Source organism: Aulostomus chinensis, chromosome 2 (assembly GCF_037954235.1).
Source record: "Aulostomus chinensis isolate RoL2024-O1b breed Wild chromosome 2, RoL_Achi_v1.0, whole genome shotgun sequence".
Classification (NCBI taxonomy): domain Eukaryota; kingdom Metazoa; phylum Chordata; class Actinopteri; order Syngnathiformes; family Aulostomidae; genus Aulostomus; species Aulostomus chinensis.
This window is the reverse complement of record NC_141321.1, coordinates 5,079,772-5,105,050: the sequence shown is the minus strand read 5'-3', so window position 1 is coordinate 5,105,050 and position 25,279 is coordinate 5,079,772. Positions and strand designations below refer to the sequence as shown.

Genomic DNA, 25,279 nt, shown 5'->3' with positions numbered 1-25,279 from the left:
GTAACCTTTTTATATGCTAGGTGCTGTCTGTCTCTACACCCCCCCCCCCCAACACACACACCCAGCAGCACTGTGTGTGACTGACTTGTATAGTAATCAACTGATCAGAAAAGGTTAATCACAAAGACTACTTAAACCTTCGTTTGGCAGCTTTATTCTGAACCTGCCTGTGACGCACTGCTGGAGTAGAGCCTAGAATGGAGAACCCTCTACTGCAGAGGTGAAAATGCTCGCATGGCTCCTCCAAACAGAGCTGTGTGATAACCTGACTCATGTGATCACCACAAACTGAAAACAGTCTGCAGCAGTGGAGTTAGAAAGCAGTTAGCAGGCATCTGTAGCTGCTGCTCATCCCTCCTGCAGGCGAGCAGCGCCAGGCAACATTCATTACACACTGATGCATTGTGGGCTATGTAGTCTCCAGGTGGTGACAAGGAGGAGGAATCTTGTACTGCATCATTTTGAATCCTCTTTTTAAACTGTCCATCATGAGTGTGAGAATGTAATAGAAGAGCAGTGGAGAAGTCTAATGTGGGATCAGTCTCAATCAATCAATGTAGCTTCATACCAGCAGATGCTCCTTCCAGTTTAACAGAGTCGTGCAGCCATGTTGCCATGAGCCAGACTCCATCACTGGTGCACACACCTCCTCCAGAAAGAAGCTCCAGGCAGCTCTTGCAGGGCTCTAGCAGGCCTGTTATTCCTGCTAAACATAGAGGCAGGAGTGACGTCAAGGAGCTCACTAACTACAGCTTTTAATTTAAATCCTGATGCACTTTTGGAGCTGGTGGAGTCTGATGGCTTTCTGTAGCTGCCAATTTCTCTGCAGCCCAGCACACGTCACTAATATCTCGCTGTTTTAAAAATGACATCAATCAGCTGCAAGATCCACGTTACAGCCCAGCTGATGCTGCCACGCAACTGTGGGAGGCTGAAGTCTGTTTATTGCCCGCAAACCACCCAGCATGCTGCAGTGAATGCGTTCTGATGATAATTCTCCACTGCTATTTGTGTCCTTCCTGGGTGTGGGTGTGGCTGGCTGTGCTGCAGGTACTACCGCGGGGCGGTGGGGGCTCTCCTGGTCTACGACATTGCCAAGCATCTAACTTATGAGAATGTGGAGCGCTGGCTGAAGGAGCTGAGGGACCATGCTGACAGCAACATTGTCATCATGCTGGTGGGCAACAAGAGTGACCTGCGTCACCTCCGGGCCGTTCCCACTGACGAGGCCAGGGCTTTCGCTGGTAAGCGCCTCCTCCAACGTTATTTTCATTTTTATTTAACCAGAAAGCATTATTGAGATTCTAAAAATCAAAAGTTTTGAGAGCACATTGGTGGCCTTCTTTAAGTCAAGTCAAGTCAAATTATTTATATACTGTAGCGCCAAATCACATCAAAAGTTATCTCATGACACTTTACAGGTAGAGCAGGTCCAGCACCTCCCTCCTTCAATGAATTTACACCAACAATTCTCCATCAGCAGCACATCCTGCAACAGTGGCGACAAAAACCTTCCTTTTAACAGGCAGGAATGTTGAGCAGATCCAGGATCAGTGGGGACGGCCTTCTGCTTTGACTGGTTGGGGGGAGATTAAGATGCATGTTTGAATGCAGAATTGAGTTCTACCTCCTTGTCCTCAGTTACTGTCTCTTTGTGTGTCTGAAATGTCAAACGAACACGCTGCAAGAATTTGCTGGCTAAGACAAGTAGCAACAACAGTGACGCTCCCTCAGCTGTTGTCGTAAAAGTGTAAACTGGATAATCAGAATGATCCTGATTTGATCCATGTTTTGCGATCAAGGAGTCAGGTAATCCAGTTTACTCACCTACCTATTTAGGATGACAACAGTGTGTCTCAATGAGACTACGTAACACAAGCTTCTACTAGCTTAGCAATGCAAAGTGTTGTGTGTGTGCTGGTGTGCGTCCACTCACTGGTCTCAGAATGACGGACAGACTTGACCTGAACTTTAGAGATGCTGTGGCGAGACGCTTGACTTTTTGACGTTGATTATTCTTTTGACTGATTCAACAACTTGGAATCAACAGCAACTCAATGTGATTTAGATGTTGCAAAATCCACCACAACAATACATGAAATGTTGAAGTCATGAAAGGGAATTCAAACACAGTCCTGTTTAAGACAGAACCTTAAAAATGGCACCTTTGAAATCTGTGAGCCATGAAAGCTAAGATCAGTCTGTTCAGTGAATTCTGGATCTGGTGCCAGCTGGTGTCAGTATCACTGTCAGATATGTGAGGGTGCGGCGCCGTGGCCTTCACTCTGTGCAATGCTGCATATTTGGTTTAGGGTTAACGTGCTGCTCAACTTTACCCTGCAGAGAAGAATGGCTTATCTTTCCTGGAGACATCGGCTCTGGATTCCACCAACGTTGAGACGGCCTTCCAGACCATTCTGACAGGTGTGTGTGTGTGTGTGTGTGTGTGTGTGTGTGTGTGTGTGTGTGTGTGTGTGTGTGTGTGTGTGTGTGTGTGTGTGTGTGTGTAATCAAGGGAGTTACGAAAGCAGATGCCAGTCTGTTTGTTACACACGTGCCTGTATTATCCATCTCAGTGTGACAGAGAAGTATTCTAACACAGTACATGAACCTTGGTATCCGCAGTAATGCTGAACTCCCTCAGGAGCTTTTTAGACAACAATATGTTCGAGGTCATAGTTAGAATATTTATCATTCATGTATCATGTATTCTGTACCAGTACTCAAACAGTATAGTTAAACTGATACTGAACTGGTGTGGAGTCAGTGGGTTGGGTTAAACAGGGTAACCCAGCACAGTCCCAGCCTGCACCAACCATGAACCTGACAGGCATCACCTCTCTACAACACAGTCACTCACAACTATTGTCAGTTCTGTTGGAGTGGGGCATTAAATGAGGCAGTTAAAAGTGCTGATTGTCCTTTGAACAGAAACAGACGAACGCTCTGAGAAAAACCTCTTCACAAACTTGTGAGCACCCCACCTGTCTCAGTGCTGCACTGAGGCCACGGCAGGAGTCACGAAGGGGCCGTGTGTATTTAAGTCAAGTCAGGTCAGGTTTATTTGTGCGTCACCAAACCCCAACCAAAGTTCTGTCCTGACTCTGTCCAAGTAGAGCAGGTCCAGCACCTCCCTCCTTCAATGAACCTCCACCCAACAATTCTCCATCAGCAGCACATCCTGCAACAGCAGCCACCAGAACCTTCCTTTACCAGCAGGAAGGTGGAGCAGATCCAGGATCAGTGGGGATGGAGAGAGCAGGAGAGCAGGACAGAGACAAAGACAGAGAATGGAGGAGGACAGAGAGACAGAAGGAAAGAGAGGGACAGAGATAAAGAGGGAGAGAAAGGAGGAGAGACTGATGGACAGAGACAAAGACAGAGAATGGAGGAAGACAGAGAGACAGAAGGAAAGAGAGGGACAGAGATAAAGAGGGAGAGAAGGGAGGAGAGACTGATGGACAGAGACAAAGACAGAGAATGGAGGAGGACAGAGAGACAGAAGGAAAGAGAGGGACAGAGATAAAGAGGGAGAGAAGGGAGGAGAGACTGATGGACAGAGACAAAGACAGAGAATGGAGGAGGACAGAGAGACAGAAGGAAAGAGAGGGACAGAGATAAAGAGAGAGAGAAAGGAGGAGAGACTGATGGACAGAGACAAAGACAGAGAATGGAGGAGGACAGAGAGACAGAAGGAAAGAGAGGGACAGAGATAAAGAGGGAGAGAAGGGAGGAGAGACTGATGGACAGAGACAAAGACAGAGAATGGAGGAGGACAGAGAGACAGAAGGAAAGAGAGGGACAGAGATAAAGAGAGAAAGAAAGGAGGAGAGACTGATGGACAGACGGGGACGTGAGCAGGTGGAGCTACGGGTGGCAGCTGGAGCCTCTTCAGGTCTGGAGCCTCCTCCAGCAGCACCAGGATCTGGGATGAGGGGAGAAGAAGAGGAGTTAGTAACACGTCTGAGGACAGGAGGAGGAGAGAGAAGCCCAGTGCATCATGGGAGATCCCAGCAGTCTGAGGGCCAGCCTAAGCAGTCCTGACTATAAGCTTTTCTGAGACAAAGTTGCCATGTTTCCAGTGAGCATCATCTCATCTATTAGAGAGAGGTGGTGCCACCAAACCGTGCCAGTGTCAAGTCGTGCCAGCTGAGTCTGAGAACTTGAATCTGTTGCTCCATAGCAGGGGAGATGATTCTTCACCATTTAGACTAATGAACTAACCAATGATCAAAGATGCCGTAGGTTGTCAAAGAACTTCAAACCCCTCATTTGACCCCACACTTTCCTTCCTGGTCATCTGGTCAGTGGTTCTGCAGATGTTATCTGTGCAGCGCTGGACTTTCTCCTCCTGTGTAGTATTAAAAATGATTGATGCCCCCTAGTCAGTCTCTAGACACACCCGAAACCCTCGTTGCTGTGTGGATATGAATCCAGACTCCGGGGGATTGACAGGATCCTCAACAATCAGCTCACTGATCATGGATCAGTAGCTGAGTGATGGTAGTTGAGTCACCGGAGCAGCGTTTGAGGTTCTTATTGGCTGGTGCTCCTGGCCACTAACAAGGTGAAGCTTGAGCTCTCCTCCCACCACAACTGTAGAGTCATTTCTGAGAATAACACTGTCCCCCCCCCCCCCCCCCCACTCTCACACCCTGCAGAAATCTACCGCATCGTCTCTCAGAAGCAGATGTCAGAGCGCCAGGAGAGCGACATGTCGCCCAGCAACAACGTGGTCAACATCCAGGTGCAGCCTACTGAGAACAAACCAAAGATGCAGTGCTGTCAGAACATCTAGCCCAGCCGTGGATCTGCTGCTCCCCCCCTCGTTCTCCCCGTCTCTGTCTCTACAGTCCTTGCCCGCCCTCCCCTTTGCCTCACAAGTCCTAAATCCTCAGAAAATAGACTGCCTCGGTGTAGTGTGAGTTGTGGGGGGGACGAGTCGCAGCTTCAGGGCTGTGACCTGAACTCCACACCTCCCTGTACCTGCCTCCCTCCACCCAACTCCTCCTCCCCCCTGCTCCAGGTAAATATATCCCAGTATAAGAAGTCACCGTGTGGGGTGGCCCCTCTGTCTTTAGGCTCCGGCAGGAGAGACGGCAGCAGGCATTTCATATCACTTTAGAATTCATTACTGTAGATGCGCTGACATGTCACAGAAATGTCTTAATATATGAATGTGATTTGTTTTCTTCTTCTTCCTCTTCTTCTTCTTCTTCTTCTTCCTCTTCTTCTTCTTCTCATCTTCATACTTTGTGCTCTTGTTGATTTCCCCACATTTTTTATGATCTTTCTCTGTATTGTACCATATATCTACTCTTAGGTATATATGAATTGAAAGCACATGGAAGTTGCTCTGAAGTGTATTCCTATATACAAGCTTCTGTCATTTTTGACTCCCCTCCTCTCCACTTGAGTGCAGTGTCCTGTGTTGGAAGCTGTGTGGATGTGTTGGGCACGGTGCAGACGTGCGCGTGTGCTGCATAGCGGCGGTGTCATGCCCTTACGTCATTGCTGTGAATATGACGCTAGTGAAATGTAGAACCTCTGCATCTGTTGAGCTTCAGTTTGAGAGGTACAGACCTAAGCGTGTACCTGAGGTGTTTCGCCGGGTGCGAGCTAGCATGTAGCGTGCAGCCTCGTGAAGCTTCGTCGCTGTTTACAGCAACTTTGCATGTTTGTAAAAAGACGGCACTGCATGTTTTATTAGGTGACGGACCGGAGACAGAACACTACCGCCGCCTCCCATTTGAGGCACCTTGAACGCTGAATACAAACCTCCTATATTTTTCATCCTAGTTGAGTTTCAGTGTGACGTCAGACTGTCACGCTGAGAGGGAAAGAAGACATGCTAGTCCATCAGGTTGTCCTGTTCCAACTTTAGGAAAACATTCATTTTTGACTACAACTATGCAGAAACTAGCACATGGCTGTCGTGATTGTTTTTCTCAGTACACTTCTGTTGTAAATGAAGGAATTTAAAGAGAACGGCAGAAGTATGAATAGCTGAGCTAGTACTGTCACGAGACCTTTCTAGAGTTCTTGATGTGATGAATAAAGTCTCCTGTTGTCTTGAAAACTGCTTTGCATGTAACCCCAGAACTGTTGTTGGGACTCAGTATGAAAGTCATGCTGGCTGGGTTGGATATCATGTGAAATTGCCCAAAACCTGCACTGAACCTTAATAGTTGCTCAAGTAAACGCACGCTCTTGTCTAGGATTAGATTTTAACTGCTGGAGGCTCTGGACCTCACTCGTCAGATTGGACGTACCGTGGGTGCGAGACGGGAACGGTGCCAAAACCAAAACGTGATGTTCAGCTCTGCAGGACATCAGCTGAGCCTCGAGTCTTTCCTTAAACTCTGAGCTAAATAAATGACTGAAGAAAAGTTTGGGAATTCAGCTGCGTCGTTGCTGACTTCTGGTCACAGTGCCTCCTTCACCATGCGCACCTGTCCGTTAAGGCCTCTCATTCACTCACCTCTGGTCACATCGTCCTCTGTCACCTGAACTGTTGCCCCCGGCGAGAGCGACGGCTGTGTTGTCCCCGTCACATAAAGCCTATCGACACCAAGCTGCCTCTGACTTAAACACAATGCATGGCTTTCTGTACGACTGCAACTCCATGTTGTAATGCCTTATGTAGCTGACATTGCCATTACGGTCCATGAAATGTGCTGGCGGTTAGAAGTGGCGAGCTAGGACGACATGCTTAACTAGCTCAACCAGTGTCTGTAAACTCCTGAGTGTTCCTTTAGACCAGATCTAGACGTGTGTCAGTGTGTGATGGTGGTAGCAGACATACACAATGCCTGAACTTGCAGCGTGTGTGTGTTTAGAGGCTGAGGGTAGATGGGTAGCACTGGAGTGTGTGAGCCTGGCTGGCAGTGCCAATGGCGTTTCTTCGAACAGACGGCGCCACCAACCGAGCCTCTCCACACTCGCTAGGCAATCTTCGGACAAATCAAAGTGATTACTTTACGAGAATATGATTTCTTTTCCTGTGTCATGTACCTCCATTGTTCTGTTCTTTTTTTAAGAAGTGTGTTCATTTTTTTTTTACATATTGAAATTCTAAAACTGACTAATTCCAGTGTAAGAGTGAAATGATGTCATTTCATTGGATTTGGAGCTTAAATGTGAGAGGGGGGTCAAAGTGAATGGTTTTATGTTTTGTACAGATGATTAATTGTACAATTGTGTCTATATCTTAAGTTATCGGTTCATCTTAATAAAGCGCACCAGTCATAAACCTTTACAGGATTTCTTTGTTTGGTTTTTGGGACCCGGGTCTTAAAGCACTGGCAGGGCCGGCGTGTGGCACTGGCGCAAGGACCTGAAACCACTCCCCTGAGCCATCACAACTTTATTGGGGTATTTGGACTTTTCTAAAACAATAAATATAAACAAAATACAGGCAGCACGCGACACGTCTACTTTAGCTGAAACGATTGTGTGATCCAAGATGGAGAAAAGACACCTAAGCAGGGCGCAGCTGGAGCAACTAGAACTAGAGAAGGAAAGTCAACTGATGGGAAACGAAGCCGTCAACATCTGATTGTCAACATGTCCTCTTATTGCTGTTGGCTACAAATGGAATGGCACAGTGACCTGTGTGTCATTGGAGGACTGGAGAGTCTCATACAAGTGGTGCCTAAAATAAAGAGTCCCCAAGATGACGAGAGACAAAATATGGCAACAGGTTAACAAAAGGTGAGGAGGAAACCAAATGAAATAATATACAAACTTGGAGCCTAACAGTTTTTCTTTTCTTTTTCTTTTTTTTTTTTAAAAAGTAAATGCTTCCACTTCTTACTTCTCTACAGCAAATGCATCATCCTGTAACGCCAAAAGGCTGTCTCAGACTCAGGCGTGTCCCATGTCCAGCCTGATGACATCATCATTTGCACTCAAAAGACATGAGGATATTCTTGTCTAACTACTATATCTTGACTAATCTTTGGCATGCACGTGGAGTACGCTCGACACAACGAACAAAAAAACAGTTGTACAGTAATACACCACTTAGTCTACAATACATACAAAAATGATAACTTTAGAGAGAAAATATGGATCCTGTCCAGATATTTGATGAAAACAGGAAATAAGAAAGGACGTGTAAAAAGGTTGCACAGGTGGCGCTGCCAGCGTGATCCGGTGCACTCCTGTGTCCTTCAGCTTGAGAGAGAGCAGACTGGAGCGCTGAATGTTCTCCCCTCTGGACCGCCTCTGTACACGTTTGTGCGCGCTGTCAACTGCTGCACGGACTGTTCACTGCAGGTCTGAGGTCTGGCACGCATTCCTCACAGCTCCAGGTTTAGGAAACACAAGTTGTCCCTGTTTTTGCGTCATCTGGCTCCAGAAATGACAGCTCAGCAGACCAGGAACAAGTTACACGTGTGTGCATACATTCCCTCTACTGAGGTTTGTGTTGATGTGGGGGAATTTACAATGCAACACATATGTAGTATTGACTGGCATGGAACACCTCTACAGTTTGGATATAATACAACGATAAAATATCACACAGCGGCGCAGCAGCTCTTCACCCAAACTCGAATAAATACCCGTCTCATTGTCCTCTGAATGTCCTCTTGAGCACACCAACCAAAAACCTTCCTTGTCTTGTCCCAGTTCACAGTGGTTCTGGATTAACTGGGTGCACTGGACCACATCCAGTCCAGGTGCTGGGGGCCGGGGGTCTAGAGCAGTGAGCTGGTGGGGCTGCCGGGCAGCGGCGGGCTGTGGCTGTGGAGGGTGAGGCTGTGGCTGTGGGAGGGGCTGGGGCGCACAGGCAGCAGGTCGTAGTGGCTAGGGATGTGGCTGTTCCTGGGCAGGTCGTAGGGGTTCTGAGGGTAACTGGGAACCATCACGCCACCGGCTCCCTGGACGATGCTGATGGTCGGCTCTGGAGGGGAGAGAACGTGTTTACCGGGGTTAGCGGGTGTGTAGCAGGTTCGCTGATGCGGGCTGGTTTGGTCTGTGCTGACATGCTAATGTTAACGTGAACCTTCTAGAGCCGAAGGTGTCGGATCTCATCGTGGTGCTTGAAAACCAGGAGATCAGCGTTAATACAGGTCATCCTCTGGGAAACAGGAACACGTTGATACTGCTAGCCTCAAGTGTTGTCATGGTTACGCTTTTCAGAACTTCATAACATTCAGAATGCTCTCTGTAATATCTGCTATGTGGAGTGCAAAGTTACTATGGCAACACATCGGTCCTTGAGATGAACGTGGATGTTACCAGTGAGAGCAGGATGCTCCGTAAGTCCTCCTGGCTCGGACGTACCCATGTCGTAGACGTTCTTGGCAGGCACAGTGGTGCTGGTGCTGGTGGTGATGATGGCGGCAGAGCAGCAGTGGGTCACGTGTTCATGGTGAGCCGGTGATTTCATCTCCACGTAGCTGCTCTCTGAGTGTTTACATGCCAGGGCAGGGGGGTCATTGATGGTGGCGTAGGGGTTCTCGCTGTTCAGGGAGCAGGTGCTGGACAGGGAGCCCTTCATGTAGTCTGGAGGAAGAGCAAACAGAGATGCCCCGTTAGAACTTGAATGTTCTTCTCAGCTGTTCCTGAGGGTCTGCTGGAGGATCAGATTCCACACTCTCAATGAGTCGGATGTGAAAGATGTGGCCCAACTGGAGTGTCTGATCACCCAGCAGCAGCGTCACAGGTCAGTACAACAGAGGACGCTCATGCCTGAATCACTTCCTGCAAAGTAGGAATAAAGAAAAGATTCATTGTTATTGCAAGAGATACCATAGTAACCAGTGCTATTTCTCATCATGGGAGACAGGGAGAATCAGCTGTTGTGCCAGGAATATACAGTTGAATTAAGTTCCTGCAGATACACTTTTATGGAGCAGACATGCCAGAATGAATTAGCAGGAACGGCCCCGTTCATGGCCAACATCATCTGCTCAGGACAGAGGCGGATCGTCTGCGAGGCAGCAGTTACAGGGAACACACGCAACATGTCAGGCAGTGCAGGAGAGATTCCCTGGGTGAGTTTAGGAGTGACGGGGGTCCGAGCAGGAGGAGGACCCCTGCAGAGAGGGAACACACACAGAGGAGAGGAGTCTCGTGCATCCTGTAGAGACACAAACACACGAGTGAGCACACGCTGGAACAGAACACCTCAGGTACACGCTTAGGTCTGTACCTCTCTAACTACCTGTCAGACACTTGCACTGATTTGTATTTTTGTCAGAAGTAGAGTGGTGAGTCAGTCTTGTCCCAGTTTGGGTCTCTGAGGTGGTCGCCATCATCAGCTGACACATCCTGCTCATGTCCTCACACACTCGCAACCATCTTGAACACCTTCCACTGTGCAGAACAATGCCAGCTTCACCAGTTGATCCAAATTTTGTCGTACATCTTTTAACTATTTCAGCGTCTCTACTTGTTTCCTGCATGTTAGAGAGAATGTTTGCCGTCGGCCCCTGATTTTATCACGGACCTGCTTTTCCGACCCCTGGGTCAGGGGTCAAAGAGGTCTTGTTTTGAAGTATTGCACTTTGTCAGCTGCTGTTTAAACTGAGTTATGATTCCTGATATTTTTATTTTGAACACCCCCCTCCCATACTAATGCGGTGCTGCTGATCTGTCCTGTGTTACTGTGTGATCGTTCTATCATCCATCCATTTTCTGTACTGTTGTCCATTAAGGCTCGTGGGGGGCTTCTACTGCTGAGTCACGCCGCTCAGTTTAATCTGTTCTATCTTCTTGTAAATAAAAGCTTTACAGCAGATAAGCTCCAGCAGTCGTGCTCCTCTGGCATATTTGCGTCGACACACGAGGTCAACGTGTAGATGAAAGCCACTGTCCTGATACAGTGAATCCAACAAAAAACCACAGCGACGATTTTCTGGTCCAGGACAACAGAAAACTCAAGTTCGGTTGTTTTTCATGCTTGTGCTGCTCATGTCATGATTCAGTGGCACGCTCTCTAATGCTGACTCAAACGCTGCGTGTGGTCGCCACTCATGTTACATGGGACGTGCGGAACAGCACATCCACGAAGACACAAAGCTGAGGAGAGGCGCTCATTGGCTGGGGGACTTGGTGGAGGACTCAGAGGGGATGAAGTCACATGGGCTCAGGCTGCCACACACTGTACCTCTGTAGTGAGGCTCCACGTGGTAACTGTAGCGCCGGTCGATGCAGTACACACCTGGACGGAGACCAGAGACACAAAGTCCAGAGAATGAAGGTATATCTCACAGTATTTCATGACCAGAACTGACTTGAATACACAGCTGTACTTGTACAATAGTGGTACGATCCAAGAGGAGCTCACAGGCCGTTCTTGCCAGTCCAAGTCTTGATATTTACCGTAGTTGTAATGCTACATTGAGTCTTTATCCCAGTTAGCTAGCAGGTGGTGGCTGGGAATGTGGTTGAAATCAGGTTGTCATGGCAACACTCGCCTTTTACACCAGTTCCTCAAAGCTAGAAGTGTAAGCTAATGCTGAACACGTTTGCTAACCTCTCTGTTAGCATCCAGGTTACCAGGTGACCGACCCATCTGGGGGTAAATGGTAAATGGAAAATGGACTCAATTTTATAGAGCGCTTTTCTACCTTAGCAGTACTCAAAGCTCTTTACAGTGTCGTCTCATTCACACACACACTCACACTCTGATGGTGGAGGCTGCCATGCAAGGTGCCAACCTACTCATCAGGAGCAATTATGGGTTCAGTATCTTGCTCAAGGACACTTGGACATGGTCACCGGGGTCCAGGATTGAACCAGCGACCCTTGGGTTGCTAGACGGCCCCTCCACCCCTGAGCCATGCCGCCCAATGTGGGGTGTTATCAGGTGCCTGGTAACGTGGATGTCCTCCGTCTTTCAACTTGACTTCACTCTTGTGTTTAGTGGTTCTTTTGTTTGCACTCTGCTTGAAGTTTTTTCTTGCTAAAACTTTTCCTGTCCTTGGCGTTCAGTTCGAGTCCAAGTCAAGTCTTGAGTCACATGTCTGTGGAACTTAAATACGATTCGAGATTCAGCCTCTAAGGGTAATAAAATCTCCCATCTGTGTTGAGTGTAAATGTGTGAACGCTGCAGTCAGACTGACCCAGGTCGCTGAGGTTACAGTAGGCGCCCCACTCTGGAGCGCTGTTCCTGTGGCGCTTCTTCGTCTTCACCTGGGGGAGGAACAGGAGCCGCTGTTACAAAGCTCAGACTGAATAGCTCATCGAGATAGATAGAACAACCACAAACAAATGGTGCCAACTAAACCCCGATTAAAATGTTCATTGACTACCCTTTTCCAGATTGAATCGACTAAAACGATACAGTAAACAGATATTAAATGATTAGTATGTGACTTTTTTAATATGGATTATAGTCAAAAGACTGAATCAGCAGCCCAAAACCCCAGAGAGGCAACAGGCTCGTCTAAAACTGCATTTGACTAAATCTGCATTCTGACCAAAATTTCCAGGAACTAAAACTTTTCCCCAGGAACGAAAAGGTTCCTGTGTTCCTTGTTAGCTGCATTCCAACCGCAGTCAAAAGGCCCACTGAGATATGCCAGTAAGACCGATGACATAGGGAAAAGCAATATAACCAACTCAGTTAAACCACCAGTCCAGTAGGGGGTGATACAGAGAAGACAACAGCCGTACGTCAACAATGCTGACGCCATGCAGCGCGACAGGCAGGCGGAGTCCAGTTGGCCTGTCAGCAGGGAGGATTGTGCTTTATCACAACCAAACAGAGTCACTGAACCCCGGAGGCGAGTGCTCGCCGCGACGCCAATTCAAAACACCAATCAGACATCTTCAGCATTGCAGTCATTGCTTTCAGCATTGGGCCTTTGAAAAGTACCCCCCCCCCCAAAGTAATCAATCAATCACCAAAGGAACTTTATTTAGACCCTGGTTCCTGTGGCCAGAACAGGGAGAGTTCCTTGCAAAGTTCCTGGTTCCTGGGGGAAGTTCAGTTGAATGCAGCGAAGAGAGTCATTGGTTTCCTTGATGTTTTCAAGTCTTTGTATACAGGAGGAGGTGACTAAATATGGCCTTACATCACATGATGAAAACTAACGAGGACGTCTGACAAAGGGTTCACAACGGCGCTGACGAATAGTTTCCATAATACCACCGCCAATTAGAAGTCAAAAGTTCATGATTAAATTACATGATGAAGTGACTTCATGTTAGTGAAGTTTGTTTATGAAATCCAACAAAGAATAATGGTTGCGTTTTAACGAAGTCCAGCAGCAAACGTGAGAGCTCCGTTCCTTTGTCCTGGTGGTCGATGGCTCCCAGGGCAGCACGTTTGCTGCTTTAATGCTGTAGGCACCAAAGCAGAGGTATGAGAGCATTTGTTTGATGTCTTGTGTCTTTTTACATCATCTCACTGTTTCAACTGAAGATGCTCAAACCTGCAACTGCAAAGATTTCACATCTGCAATATTCACCAGACGTCTCAATGAATGCGTGTCAGCATGGTCTTCAGTGGACTGTGAGAGAGGAGCAGGCCTACCTTGGTGCCGCGCCTCTTGTTGGGCTTGGCGTAGTGTGCGGTGTAGGTGCAGGGCCCCAGGGTGCGGTAGCTGGGGTTGGAGAAGCAGCGGCCCACGGAGCTGTTGCTGGGAGACGACTCTGGAGAGGAGAGCAGGCCGGTGCACTGCAGCCCTGCTGCTGCCACACCACATCAACACATGTTCTCATATCCTGCCCTTTACACCACACCTAAGCATCCATGCCTGTGGACACACGCACACACGCACACACACATCTGCTGCGCCTGACAACCTGGCACAAGCTGCAGATGAAAACCAGGGAACCTCACCTGTTCCAACAGGAGGGAACAGACGAGACTTTCCTCGCCTGGTCTTTGGTCAGGAAGACTTTACTTGCATCACATTCACACGCGTCATCAACAGAACATTGGTAAAATGGCAGTGTGGTTCCACGTTCTCATGTGAGAACTGTTTCTCTTTTATGTGATTGTAATTTAAGTTCCCTTGGGACGATCCACAAGAGGAAAGAGATGCCCACCACACTGAATGGAGGCGGGTCTGGGCCCTGGAGGAGGGAGGGTCTGGAGGAGGGTTTCTCACCTGAGAGCGAGTAATCGGTGGAGTTGATGTGCAGCGCGGGCGTGTAGGTGACACTCGGCACGTGGTGACCTTTCTCTCTCTGCCGATAGCGAAACCAGACCACCAGACCCAGCATGGTCATGATGAGCAGCAGCAGGAAGATGATGCCCAGGATGGCGCCGGCTGACTGGCGCTCTGACGCCAGTGCCGGGCTGATCTTGGTGTAAGGGTTCAGCTCCTCCATCATCAAGGCAGCTGAGTAGCAAAGACACGGTCACCATGTCAACACAAGACAACACTGTAAACACATGAACCGTAATGATGCTTCCCGGTGGACATTTAAAAATAAAAGTCCTCTCATTTAACAGGAACTCCTCAAATCTACTTGTGCCTTTTTGGTTCTTGTTGAGGACTTTTTCCTCTTTCTCAAACTAATATTAGTAGCTCTTCACCTCCTGGCTTCCCTGTTTCCATCAGAAAGAAGCTCACAGATACTAAATGTCTTCCTTCCATTAAGCTGCTGAACTCAAGTACTCTAAACTACACCTCAGTGCAGTAAAGCCATGACGAATAAAAACATGAATACATGAGCACTTGGCAGCTTGCCCCCCCCCCCCCCCCCCCCACCTGCAGCCACACGGCCCTTACTGGACCAGTTTGGACACCCCTGGTTTAGGGGTTAGGGTGAGGGTTGTGAAGCATCAACTGCATTGCGTCTCTCCCCAGTATGAATGTCCCTTTGGGGACAATAAAGTTGTCTTGAATCAGCTCTCCTAAGCACAATGTAACAAAAATTTGTGTGATGTAATGTTCATAATTTGCCATCCAGCTACGTAGCAGGTCTCTACCAGTAGAAGAATCTGCTCACTTGAGTTTGAATGTTGAGAGTTTGAGAACGTCCTGGTGATTGAAGCAGTGACACACACACACACACACACACACACACACAAAGTGTAACTTCACATTATTCTCATCAGCTCAAGAGTCTCCTGTTACCGCTGGCAGAGTTTTCTTCCCATTTCTTTCCTCCACCATGTTTCCATGCTGAAAGGCCCTGTGACCTGGACTGGACACCCACTCCTCCACCTCTCTCTTTCCCTCGGTACCCCGACAGCAGGAGGGAACACTTTCTCTTCAGCTACCCTGCCTGACCTCTGGACTTCCTCTCCAGTTAGAGCTTGTAGTCCGGATCGTCTCACTATGGACTCATTCAACAGTGTGAACTTTGGTTTCTTTGTCCAAACACAACTTCTTTCCCTCTTTGTTCCAAACAAATCCCATCAATAAGAACGTTTTTACATCGTTGCTGAACAAAACTGAAGCAGCAGAAACAAAGACATTGTCTTGTTTATTCCACATCTTTCTCTTTGGCATCGACATTACCCACAATGCAACTCAACCTTTCAGAATTCATTCAGAGTTAGTGGAGTTATGTTGCTAGCTGCTACAGTTGGAGCTGCTAGCCTCCAGCAGAGCTGAGCAGCAGCCACAGAGGTCTGCAGGCTCCACACCCTCAGTTTCCTACTCAGTTCCAGAAACCAGCCAAACTGATTATCCTGTGTAACAGTTTTGGAAGTTCCTGTGTGCGCTATCATCGCTCACTGGAGCCCAAAGAAGAGAGCGGGAGCATCTCTCGTCGTATCAGTTCTCACCCTGGTCACAGCGGATGCCTTTGAAGCCGATGCTGCAGTAGCAGGTCCCTGTCACGTAGTCACAGGTGGCGTTGTTCATACACTCGCACAGCTGCTGGCAGCCGTACCCAAAGGTCCCTGCAGGGCACTCTGCAGGAGAGCAGGGGCTTAGTATGGCTACACGTTACCCTTGAATGCAATATTTCATACCTGCAGACAAAAGCAATCAGTAGTACAAACACTTTTTTTTAGGAGATAATCACATCATAATCATTTTCTTGAAGGAAAAAGGTCACATTTGCATTCAGGCACACAGATGCACAAATGTGACAAAGAGTAACTCAAGAACAAGCAATTAGAAAGTTGTTGAAAGACGTCCGATGAATGATTCCTACTGTCTTACACTCAGCATCACAATGTCTTTACGTCTGCATTATTTTAATCAGCTCATTGCAATTAAACCACACCAAAATCTGTGAGTGGAGAGGCCGTGGGCGCCTTGCCGTTCCCCCAGTCCCCACATCTTCAGTGCCTCCAGGAAACCTTCCTGGCCCAGACGTGATGGGGCTGCAGGGCAGCACATCCATGTTTGGGTCCTGGTTGAAAAGAGGTGCAGTCCACCTAAAGTGCTTGTTGTCTCTGGATCCATGCATTGGTTACCATGACTAAACGATACTTCAAATACTTCTGAGTATATGGGATATTCTGAGTACCAGACATGTACTAAGATCCAAAGCTTCCTTAACTAATTATTCAAGCTTTTACATAACGGACTGACAACACCTTGTTTCAGCAACAGTGACTGCATTTTGGCCAAATTTGAAATATGCAATGAATTTTGAGGAATGAATTACCATTAATTGATTCATCCCTCCATGTTCCCCCTCTTCTCCTGCTAAGGGTCACAGGGTTGGGGGGGTGGAGCCTATCCCAGCAGCCTTCCCCCTGGACAGGTCACCAGTCCATGGCAGGGCCAACACATAGAGACAGACAACCATTGGCTCTCCCAGCCACGCCTACGGTCAATTTAGAGTCTGGATTAACCTGGTCCCTCTTGATGTCTTTGGACTGTGGAGGAAGCTGGAGTACCAGAGAGAACCCAGCAGGAACAGGGAGAACATGGAGACTCACCCAGAAAGACCCCGTGCTCCAGCCGGGGCTCCACCCACAACCTTCTAGCTGGGGGGCCACAGGGAGGACCACTGCTCCACCAGGCCGCCCCCATTAATTCATTATGATACAAAAAATATGTAACTCTCAAAATGTCACTTGGATGCCCGGTCAAATTCTGAACAAAAAAAAACCTCAACAATTTCTTCAATGACAAAACTTGGGGCCTGCCCCCCCTATCAGAAAAGATTGACTGGTCCCAAAGACTGATAGCGACCTACGTATTCAGGTGTAGTGGCCGATGCCACGGCAGCACGGTGGTGCAGTGGTCAGAAAAGGGATAAGAGGTAGAAAATAATGGATGGCTGATGCCATCTAGTGGCTGTAGTAATTATGACCCCAGTAAAGCTGGAAGTCAAAAAAGGGGGGAAAAAAAACCTGAATATGGAGGTGGAGGGAGTGATGGGTGGATTAGGAGGAGACAGGAGGCTCATGTTGCTGCTGTGCCGTGACAGGACACTGGGATGTTGTACTGTCCTGATGGGGAGAGGATGCAGTCATGCAGCTGCAGTCGCTGCATTTTGAGTTGTCAGTCGTGTTGGCTTCCTGTTTCCATCAAAACATTTGGAAGCAACCTGTCATCTTGATAGAGGATGTGTTGCTTTACTGTCATGATTCTATGGTCGTTGCTGGGGTCGTGGCTGGGGGTTGCAGTGTGCAGGACACTACTGTACTGAAAGGTGTTGTATTATTCTGCCCCCGTCCTGTTTGATTTGTGGGACGTGGATTTTTTGCAACTGTAGCACCGATGAGCAGACATGATTCCAACACTCACTGAGTTCACAGCTCTGTCCGATGAAGCCGGTCCTGCAGGAACACTGTCCACTGATGTGGTCACAGTCGGCCCCGTTCTGACAGCGACACACCTCGGCACACTGAGAGCCATAGAAGCCTGTTGGACAGCCTGGGGGGGACACATGACAACAGCTTACGATGGCTGCCTCATGTTTACAAGTCTACAAGAAGAAAAGTGCCATTCTTTCAAAAAGACTCTCCAAGGAAATGTGCTTGGAAGCAGCTTTTCTCAGATTGGCTACTCTGTGACAGCGGAACCAACAGGGATCATCTCTGGAGAAAGAACCAGACACAGAAGCTGCTCAACACTTTTTAAAATATGCCCAAAGAGACCGAGGGGGTCTTTGTCTTTGCTTCTTCTTTCTGGAGAAGTAGGACGATTGAAACCAACGGTTGTAAAAACAAACAAAGAAACAAACAGTGACAGAACTTCAGCTGTGGATGAGGTACCAAACCAACGTTTTGAAGGAAAAGGTAAGTAGTTTGGCTTGTAAATGAGAAAAAAGCTCACCTCTGTGTTTCATTAAAAACCAAAATCTTTGCTCCAAATATATTTCTATTTGTCACATCTTTCCAGTGAGACTCAACTACTCAGTTCCTGCTTCGATTTACAGTCGTTACGAGACACGAGCCGAGAGCACAGCATCAGTCCTCATACATGTAGTTTTATCATCTACCACTAGAGTGCGGTAGAGGCAAGTATGAGAGTCCATCACCCAGTCCCTCAGTAGATGTGAGTGCATTTAAACAGATATCTTTGACTTTCACATCGTCATATCAAGAACTGAGGCCAGTGTGAGGGTTACGAGCGCTTCAAGAGGAATCTGTGGTTTAGACCAGGGGAAGGGCGAGGCTTTCCTCAGACATGTCTGAAACAAACCTGCGTGTGTTCTCGTTAACCTCCAGCTCTGGGGGGTAAAACCAGGTTAAAAAAATGCTTGTGGGGTCCACGAAGCTTTACATGTCTGTTTGTTTATAGGGTCAAGATTTGGTTTTAGGTTTGGGTTAGGATTAGATACAGGTTAGGTAAGGAGCAGGGGCAGGGTTACAATTGAATAGATGTCAGTGGCAGGGGCGCGCCTGTGTGTGTGTGTGAGAGAGAGAGAGAGAGAGAGATGCATACGTTGAGTGCAGTAGAGTCCGGTCCAGCCTGGGCTGCAGTTACACTCCCCATCCGTAGGGCTGCACTGGGCTCCGTTGTGACAATTACACGTGTGAATGCAGTCGGGACCCCACGAGCCCTGAGGACACACTGCCAACAATACACACACACACACACACACACACACACACACACACACCTTAAGCCAAATAGTTACAGTCAAATGTCATGATTGTCTATAAGGCTTTGTTTGTTGTCCCTCTGGTCCCCACAGGGTGACATCCCCACTGTTGGAGAACTACCGTCAGGTTTTAACACACTTACAGCTGATAGCGGCCTGCCCACCAGTTGGTGTGTTCGTTAGCGCCACAGTGATTGAGTGATTGAAGATGCTCCGTGGGTAATTAATGTCAGAGGCGATGAAGACGTCTCAAGGTTGTTTTCTTCATTTACTCGTCTCTAACTCTCTTACTCCAAGCACACTGAGGGAATTACAAAATGGTGAGTGGTTGGGAAGAAACGTACGTTTGGAGCAGTCCTCGCCCAGCCATCCGGGGTAGCACTGGCACGAGCCATCGATGGGATTACAGGTGCCGTTGTTGGTGCACAAGCACGTCTCACCGCAGCGCTTCCCATATTTGCCACTGGCACACACTGTGAACACACACATGCATGAGAGCGATTCACCAGCACAGCATTTGACGAACATCAGCAAGGTGGCTTGATTCAACATAGGTGCACGACAGTCCAGCGTACTCGGTGCTCCAGGTCTCCCTCAGTCAGAACCACCTCCACAGGTGGCGGTGAGCCTGCCTCCAGGACTTTTCCCAAACTTCCTGGCTTTTATCTATTTTTTCAAAAACTTTTCCAGGCTTTTGAAATTGCTTTCTTCAACTGAATGACTGCTAGATTTTTCAGGACCTTATGAACAGTGGCTTATCCAAACCACTCTACTTCAGTAACCACAACCTTAACCACTGACCTAAAAAGAGTTCTACCATTCGACCGGTCGTCCAAACGACAGCGTGTCACGAGCACTAAACCGTGTCCCGGGACGCAGCGAAGCCAACAGATAGAGGTACGAGAAGAGAGCAGTCCAGAACTCACGGGTAGGTTTTAGAAGGACGCTAGGAGGAAGTAAACTGAAGGACTCACGATTGTCTTTTGTCTGGGACCACAACAGGAACCTGCGATGCAAACAAATGCGTCTGCCTCCCAGTCAGTAGAGCAACAAGTGAGATGTGTTCCAGCTTGTAAGTCCCTCATCTTATGTCTCAAAATATTAGAGCTTCTGTCTCCCCTGTCACCGGAGAGCTCTCCTGAGAGCGGCCCTGCTCATTCCTGGCCATGCTTTGGTTTTCTCTTACAAAGGACAAACAAAACAGAAACTGAAAAAAACGACCCAAAACAAAATGTATGCCAAAGAAACTTGCAAGTCATCCATGAGAGAAACCAAAAGGAGCACATTATGACCTCTTGTTGGAACTCCAGTTGAATTTATAACTCCATGACTCCACCTGGAACAGGAAATATTCTGAAGTGACATTCCTGTTGTCCCCTTGCCATGCCCGTATTTTCTTAAGGTTTTGTTTTTGCAAAACTGTGATCAGCGTGACGACTGCTTTTCAAACTCCTCCTCGTGTCGATGTGCATGAAACTTGGCAAATAAGACACTTTTGACAAAAATGAATGTCAAATGAATTTTGGTGGCACTAAAGTATAAGCAAACTACTTCAAGTGCATTGTGGTAAAACCCGGAGGTGTCGTGTATCCGTAACGGGAATGTTAGTCGTCTTTGGAAATGGCAAATTGAACATCTGTGCCAAATCTGGTAACGATAGGTCAATAGGTGGCGCTGTGGCACAGAACTCAGCAAAATGATAAACTAACCCTTTCCGACTCCTCTTCGGCTGTTTTTATACGTCAGACAGAAATCTGAACATATAATGAGTAACACAAATTTGATAAAAGTAATTATCATAGAAGGCAAAAGAGTTATAAACAAGCAAGTTGCAGTTAAACAGAAAGTGTTGTTCATCCTAGAGTGCCTTTAAGGTGGAACTCGGCCGCACTGTATTTATGTCCCCTGAACATGTGTACCAAACTTGGTGGCAGCTGGTCAAAGGGTTGCTGTGGCAGAGAGACTGCACAGGGAGGATGGGAGGGCGAACCTGGCGCTGCCAGCAGGAAGCAGCCGCAACCCAACAGTGAGGACTCTCAGAGGGCTGAACCATCTCATTCCTATTTGTCTGGGAGGCAGACAGCTGCTTCTGGTCATGTACGCACTCCTGTGAGTGGACCTTTAACGTGACACACGGCTCCCAGTGGAGTGGCCGTGATGTTCCAGTGAGGGAGGAACCACCATCGCAGGAACCCAGGATGGAGGAAGACGATCAACGTGTATCACGGCCAGAGACCAAAGAGCCAACGGCACTTCGGGGAGGAAACTAAGAGTTCAGTTTCACTGCCATCAACGTTAACTTCTCATCCCTGCAGGTCGGGTCTGGTGCATCTTAGAAAAACCAGGTCCCAGATGAGTCCGGGTCCATCATTTTACTGATCCACTTGGGTCCAGGTCTTAGTTTTAAAGTACTGGACAGGTCTAGTCTGGGTAATGCATTTTTGGGTCTCTTTATATTCGGCAAAATATTTTAGGACCTGACCTCTGCACTGCAGGGGAAAGTTATCCCAAAAAATGTATGAAAGAAAAAGAGTTGCATCCCAAACTGGAAGTTTCAAGTACTCAACAACACTCAGTCCTTCGAACACTGACAGAGGCTGAGTGGCTTCTGATGATGATGATGATGATGATGATGACGAAGGCAGTCTTTGCAAAATGTGGAGCAAAGTCCAGCTACTAGTTGTCAGGTTTTGACTCGCTTGTTTGTTTCATTTCTTTTTAAATTCACATTTCATTTTCCAGTCCAATCCACTTTATTTCTGTAGCACCTTTAAAAGCCACAGAGTCGAAACAAAGTGCTGTTCTGGTCCAAACCAAATCACAATCACACACACTCCTAAAAACAGACACGGACCGCACAGCGTCACGTTTCTAGTTTGTATTTCAACAGGGAAAAAAAGTAAAAATGAAAACAAAAACAATGAATAGTGTAACCCTTGATGAAAGTTCTGCTGGGTAAACTTTTAGAAGATGGTTATGAGTTCAGGAGGTGAAACCGCCATGTAAATACTTAGCAAGAGGTTAGCAAGAATGCTCATTCTTCCCCTCAGCAGGAAAGTACAAGTGACAAATACACAAATAAATACACATGACACAAGAGGCGCCAAAATATACGTTCCCGCCTGTGACAGGAAGGTTTGCGTCGCCGCCGTCAGAGATGTGCTGAGAACGTGGCGGCGTGTGTCTCTGGACCTGCTCTGCTCCCTTTGGCTTCATCAGATGACTTCTGCTGGGATTTGGTGCCATACAAGAACGACCGACTGGACCGGTTCAGAGGGACCCCAGCGCCGATTTGCCATTAGCCATTTTTTAGGAGATGACGACGGCACTGCTGCTTCCATCCACCAGGTGCCCCTCATGCCTGGTGAACCCTCCACCTCTCCCCTGGTCCTCCACCGGCGCGGACCACCAGGGTTCAGTCTTGGCCTTCACCACGAGGCCCTCTATTTCCTCTTCTCTTCCTCTTGTCAGGTCCAAGTCATTATCAAGAGTTTCACATGGACGTCAGTCCTCATCCCCTGGGCTGTGTGGAGGACGCCATCTTGGTCCCGGAGATTAATCCCACCAGCAGAGGTCTCCTCAGCGGTCCGGCGATCGTCTTTGTCCTCACGTGGAACCGTTGATTATCCGCAGACCTCGAAGCTGAAGAACTGGACATTTGTGTCTGCCAGGCTCGCTTCTACTTTTCTGTCTGTACAAAATGACACAATCATTTCCTCCCTCATCTCTTTCAATATTATAGTGATGGAAACCAACGTGTGGCTGTCATATGGGATGAACCGGCGTTGGGAGGATGGGCGAATGATCCGATGATACGTCGACATTTACACGAACATTCACTTTGTAAACCTGTGTTACAAAGAGTTTCACACAAGGCAGCAAACACAAAGTCACTGAGTGTGTTAGGAAAACAGCTGGCGTCCAGTCAACGGGAGGAATGATCAGGGCTCAGACGATCGTGTCCCGTTGCACCTCTGCCCAGCTGCAGAGACCACATTTTCATCCAATTACCTCAAAAACATCCTGGAGAATCTTTTTACAGCGTTGGTTTGTTTAGCAAATAATAATTTTAGGGAATTACCCATCTTGCTGCTCTTGGATGTAATATTTCAACTTCTCAGAGATCCCAAAATGTAGTTGCCCCAATGAAATATTGAGCCACAGATACAGATGGTGTTAATGATATATTCATGTGCTCTGGGGGTTTGGATTATTGCAATGGAGTTCTATAACTGCGAGTAATCAATGTTTTCTGAGTTAAAACTTCACGTAAGAGTTATGAATACTACGAGCTGGCCTTTAACGTGACAAACTTTACGAGGAGTCATAATTTTGACTTTGCGGAATGTGAGGTGCAGTGTGTGATTACGGCCGGCTCCATAAAGGATTACAGCTCGCTGAATTAGTGCCACCTCCCCCGTATGTTAATGTTTAAACAGGGCTTGGATGAGATGGAACATTACATAAACATGAGCCATGTCGCCGGCCATTATTTGAACACGACGCTCTGCTCATTTGCATCTGCCACATTTCCACCGATGACATCCAGAGGATTGTCTTCATTAATAGGGTTCGCCTGTCTGGAGGTGGAATGTTCAATGTGAGCGCAATAAAGATTCTGATGAGAACTTGAATGAACTCTCTTCACTTACGCAACAGTCGTCAGCGTGTGATCAAAGTGGCGTCCTGTGTGTACACAACACCCGACTAAAACCAGGAGAATGGAGGGGGCAGAATGAAGAGGAGCGGGACTGCTCAGGACTGCTGGGTCGTCCCCGGCGACGTCCGATAGCTTGTTAATTCTTAGCCACAGTAAACGTGGCTGTGCCATGAGGAAGCATCCGCTCCACTATGACACTGTTACCTTGAGTTTTCCTCTCCTGCTGCCATCCTTACAGGCCCGTTTCATTCATGAGGGAACAGCGGTCGAATCTCCAGCCTCAGCTCGACTCTGGGCCAAACGCTGACATGGCGTACGAGAACAGACTCGCTGCTGCTGCTGCTGAAGTTCTTCAATCTTGCCTTCTTTACTGTCTGTGCTGCTGCCTGAGCCACTTTATTCTCTTCTCATGAAACCGAGCACGTCGGTGTCCAGAACTTACATCCTGACTCTCTTTTCTGCCAGTGTTTTCGCCTTTAGACCCACGCCTCCTCCTCCTCCTCCTGATGTCTCCCTGCTCCAGCAAACTATTTTTTCCATCCCATTTCAACAAATTTGTGTTCATCAAATATTTGAACCTTTTCTTGAAAATCCCAGTGAAGTTCAATGGCATCCAGAACGTTACAGAGCCGACACGCAGCCCCCCCCCCCCCCCCCCCACTAGTTTGATCGAACTTACCAAGCATGTGTCAGAGCGTGGAATCATTAGATGAAATAAAAACAAGTCATCGGGATTCAACATGATCAGACGCCACAAACTAGGTTCAATAGTTGATGCTGGCAGAGTTTAAAACCCAACTAACCTTGATCACTTGATTTAAATCACATGTATACAGTCAGTCCATCCCTCCATGTTCCCCCTCTCCTCCTGTTCAGGGTGGTGGGGGTGGAGCCTATCCCAGCAGCCTTCCCCCTGGACAGGTCACCAGTCCATGGCAGGGCCAACACATAGAGACAGACAACCATTGGCTCTCCCAGCCACGCCTACTGTACAAGCTGCTGTTCCACCATCCACCCACAGAGTGACTGGATGTCGGTGTGACCGAGCCTCTCCGACCAGTCATCAAAGACGGTCTGCCTCGGGTCAAGGGCCACCATGGCTGAATGATGTCATTCAGCTTTGGTGAGATGATATTTGTGGTACCTCTGGGATTACAGTCACAGCCGGCAGAGCCTCAGTGCGACCACATCTGTTTTCAGGCCAAATTCCTCTCGGTTCTCAATGGTTTCCATAGCAAGTATCCAGATTAGGGTTGCAGCACTTTCCGGTTTGAAAGGGTTCCTGAGGTTCTGACATTTAGTATTCAGTGTATATTTTCTGATCTGCTAATGGGTGACTTTACACAAATATCTGTTGCAAAATTGGGTTTCAAGTTTCAATGACGATGAAATATTTGTTAAAACGAACAACCCTTCTGTTTTCATTCCTTTAAAGCCGTAGGTTGCAGAAGGTTACATCATGGGCTCTGCCATGGCCTGCTGTTGTAACCCTGCTCGCTGTCTCGATCCAGGATCAGGATTTGATCTATGTGCTACATTAACACTTGGAAATGCTTTTACACACATTTAAGTTAGCGAAGGGGCCAGCTCGGAGTGTCGGAGCAGCCTCGGTCCTCCTGTGTGTGACGCAGTGATGAACACCGCTGAGCTTATCCAGCATTTTGACGAGGGCTTGGACGAAGGGGCGGC

The 25,279-nt window shown here is 47.8% G+C and overlaps 2 protein-coding genes across 7 annotated transcripts in view; one reads left to right on the top strand and one right to left on the bottom strand.

The window, feature by feature from the left end:
• rab11a (RAB11a, member RAS oncogene family) overlaps positions 1-7,268 on the top strand; it is a 19,032-nt gene extending 11,764 nt beyond the window's left edge. Inside the window, exons 3-5 of the mRNA XM_086223671.1 lie at positions 1,051-1,244; positions 2,344-2,424; positions 4,662-7,268. Of these exons, the coding sequence (XP_086079797.1) occupies positions 1,051-1,244; positions 2,344-2,424; positions 4,662-4,798 (412 nt within the window). The 3' untranslated portion in view covers positions 4,799-7,268. The remainder of the gene's footprint in view (positions 1-1,050; positions 1,245-2,343; positions 2,425-4,661) is intronic.
• A 95-nt stretch (positions 7,269-7,363) lies between these two features.
• LOC147268855 (multiple epidermal growth factor-like domains protein 11) overlaps positions 7,364-25,279 on the bottom strand; it is a 164,518-nt gene continuing 146,602 nt past the window's right edge. For 2 of the 6 annotated variants that reach the window (XM_086223613.1, XM_086223649.1), the window contains exons 17-26: positions 19,275-19,403; positions 18,771-18,899; positions 17,628-17,756; positions 15,704-15,832; positions 14,073-14,306; positions 13,493-13,650; positions 12,078-12,147; positions 11,120-11,173; positions 9,247-9,513; positions 7,364-8,908 (exon numbers count right to left, since the gene is read on the bottom strand). In XM_086223613.1, the coding sequence (XP_086079739.1) occupies positions 8,703-8,908; positions 9,247-9,513; positions 11,120-11,173; positions 12,078-12,147; positions 13,493-13,650; positions 14,073-14,306; positions 15,704-15,832; positions 17,628-17,756; positions 18,771-18,899; positions 19,275-19,403 (1,505 nt within the window). In that variant the 3' untranslated portion in view covers positions 7,364-8,702. The remainder of the gene's footprint in view (positions 8,909-9,246; positions 9,514-11,119; positions 11,174-12,077; positions 12,148-13,492; positions 13,651-14,072; positions 14,307-15,703; positions 15,833-17,627; positions 17,757-18,770; positions 18,900-19,274; positions 19,404-25,279) is intronic. The other 4 variants (XM_086223632.1, XM_086223622.1, XM_086223641.1 and 1 more) reach the window with 4 other exon arrangements.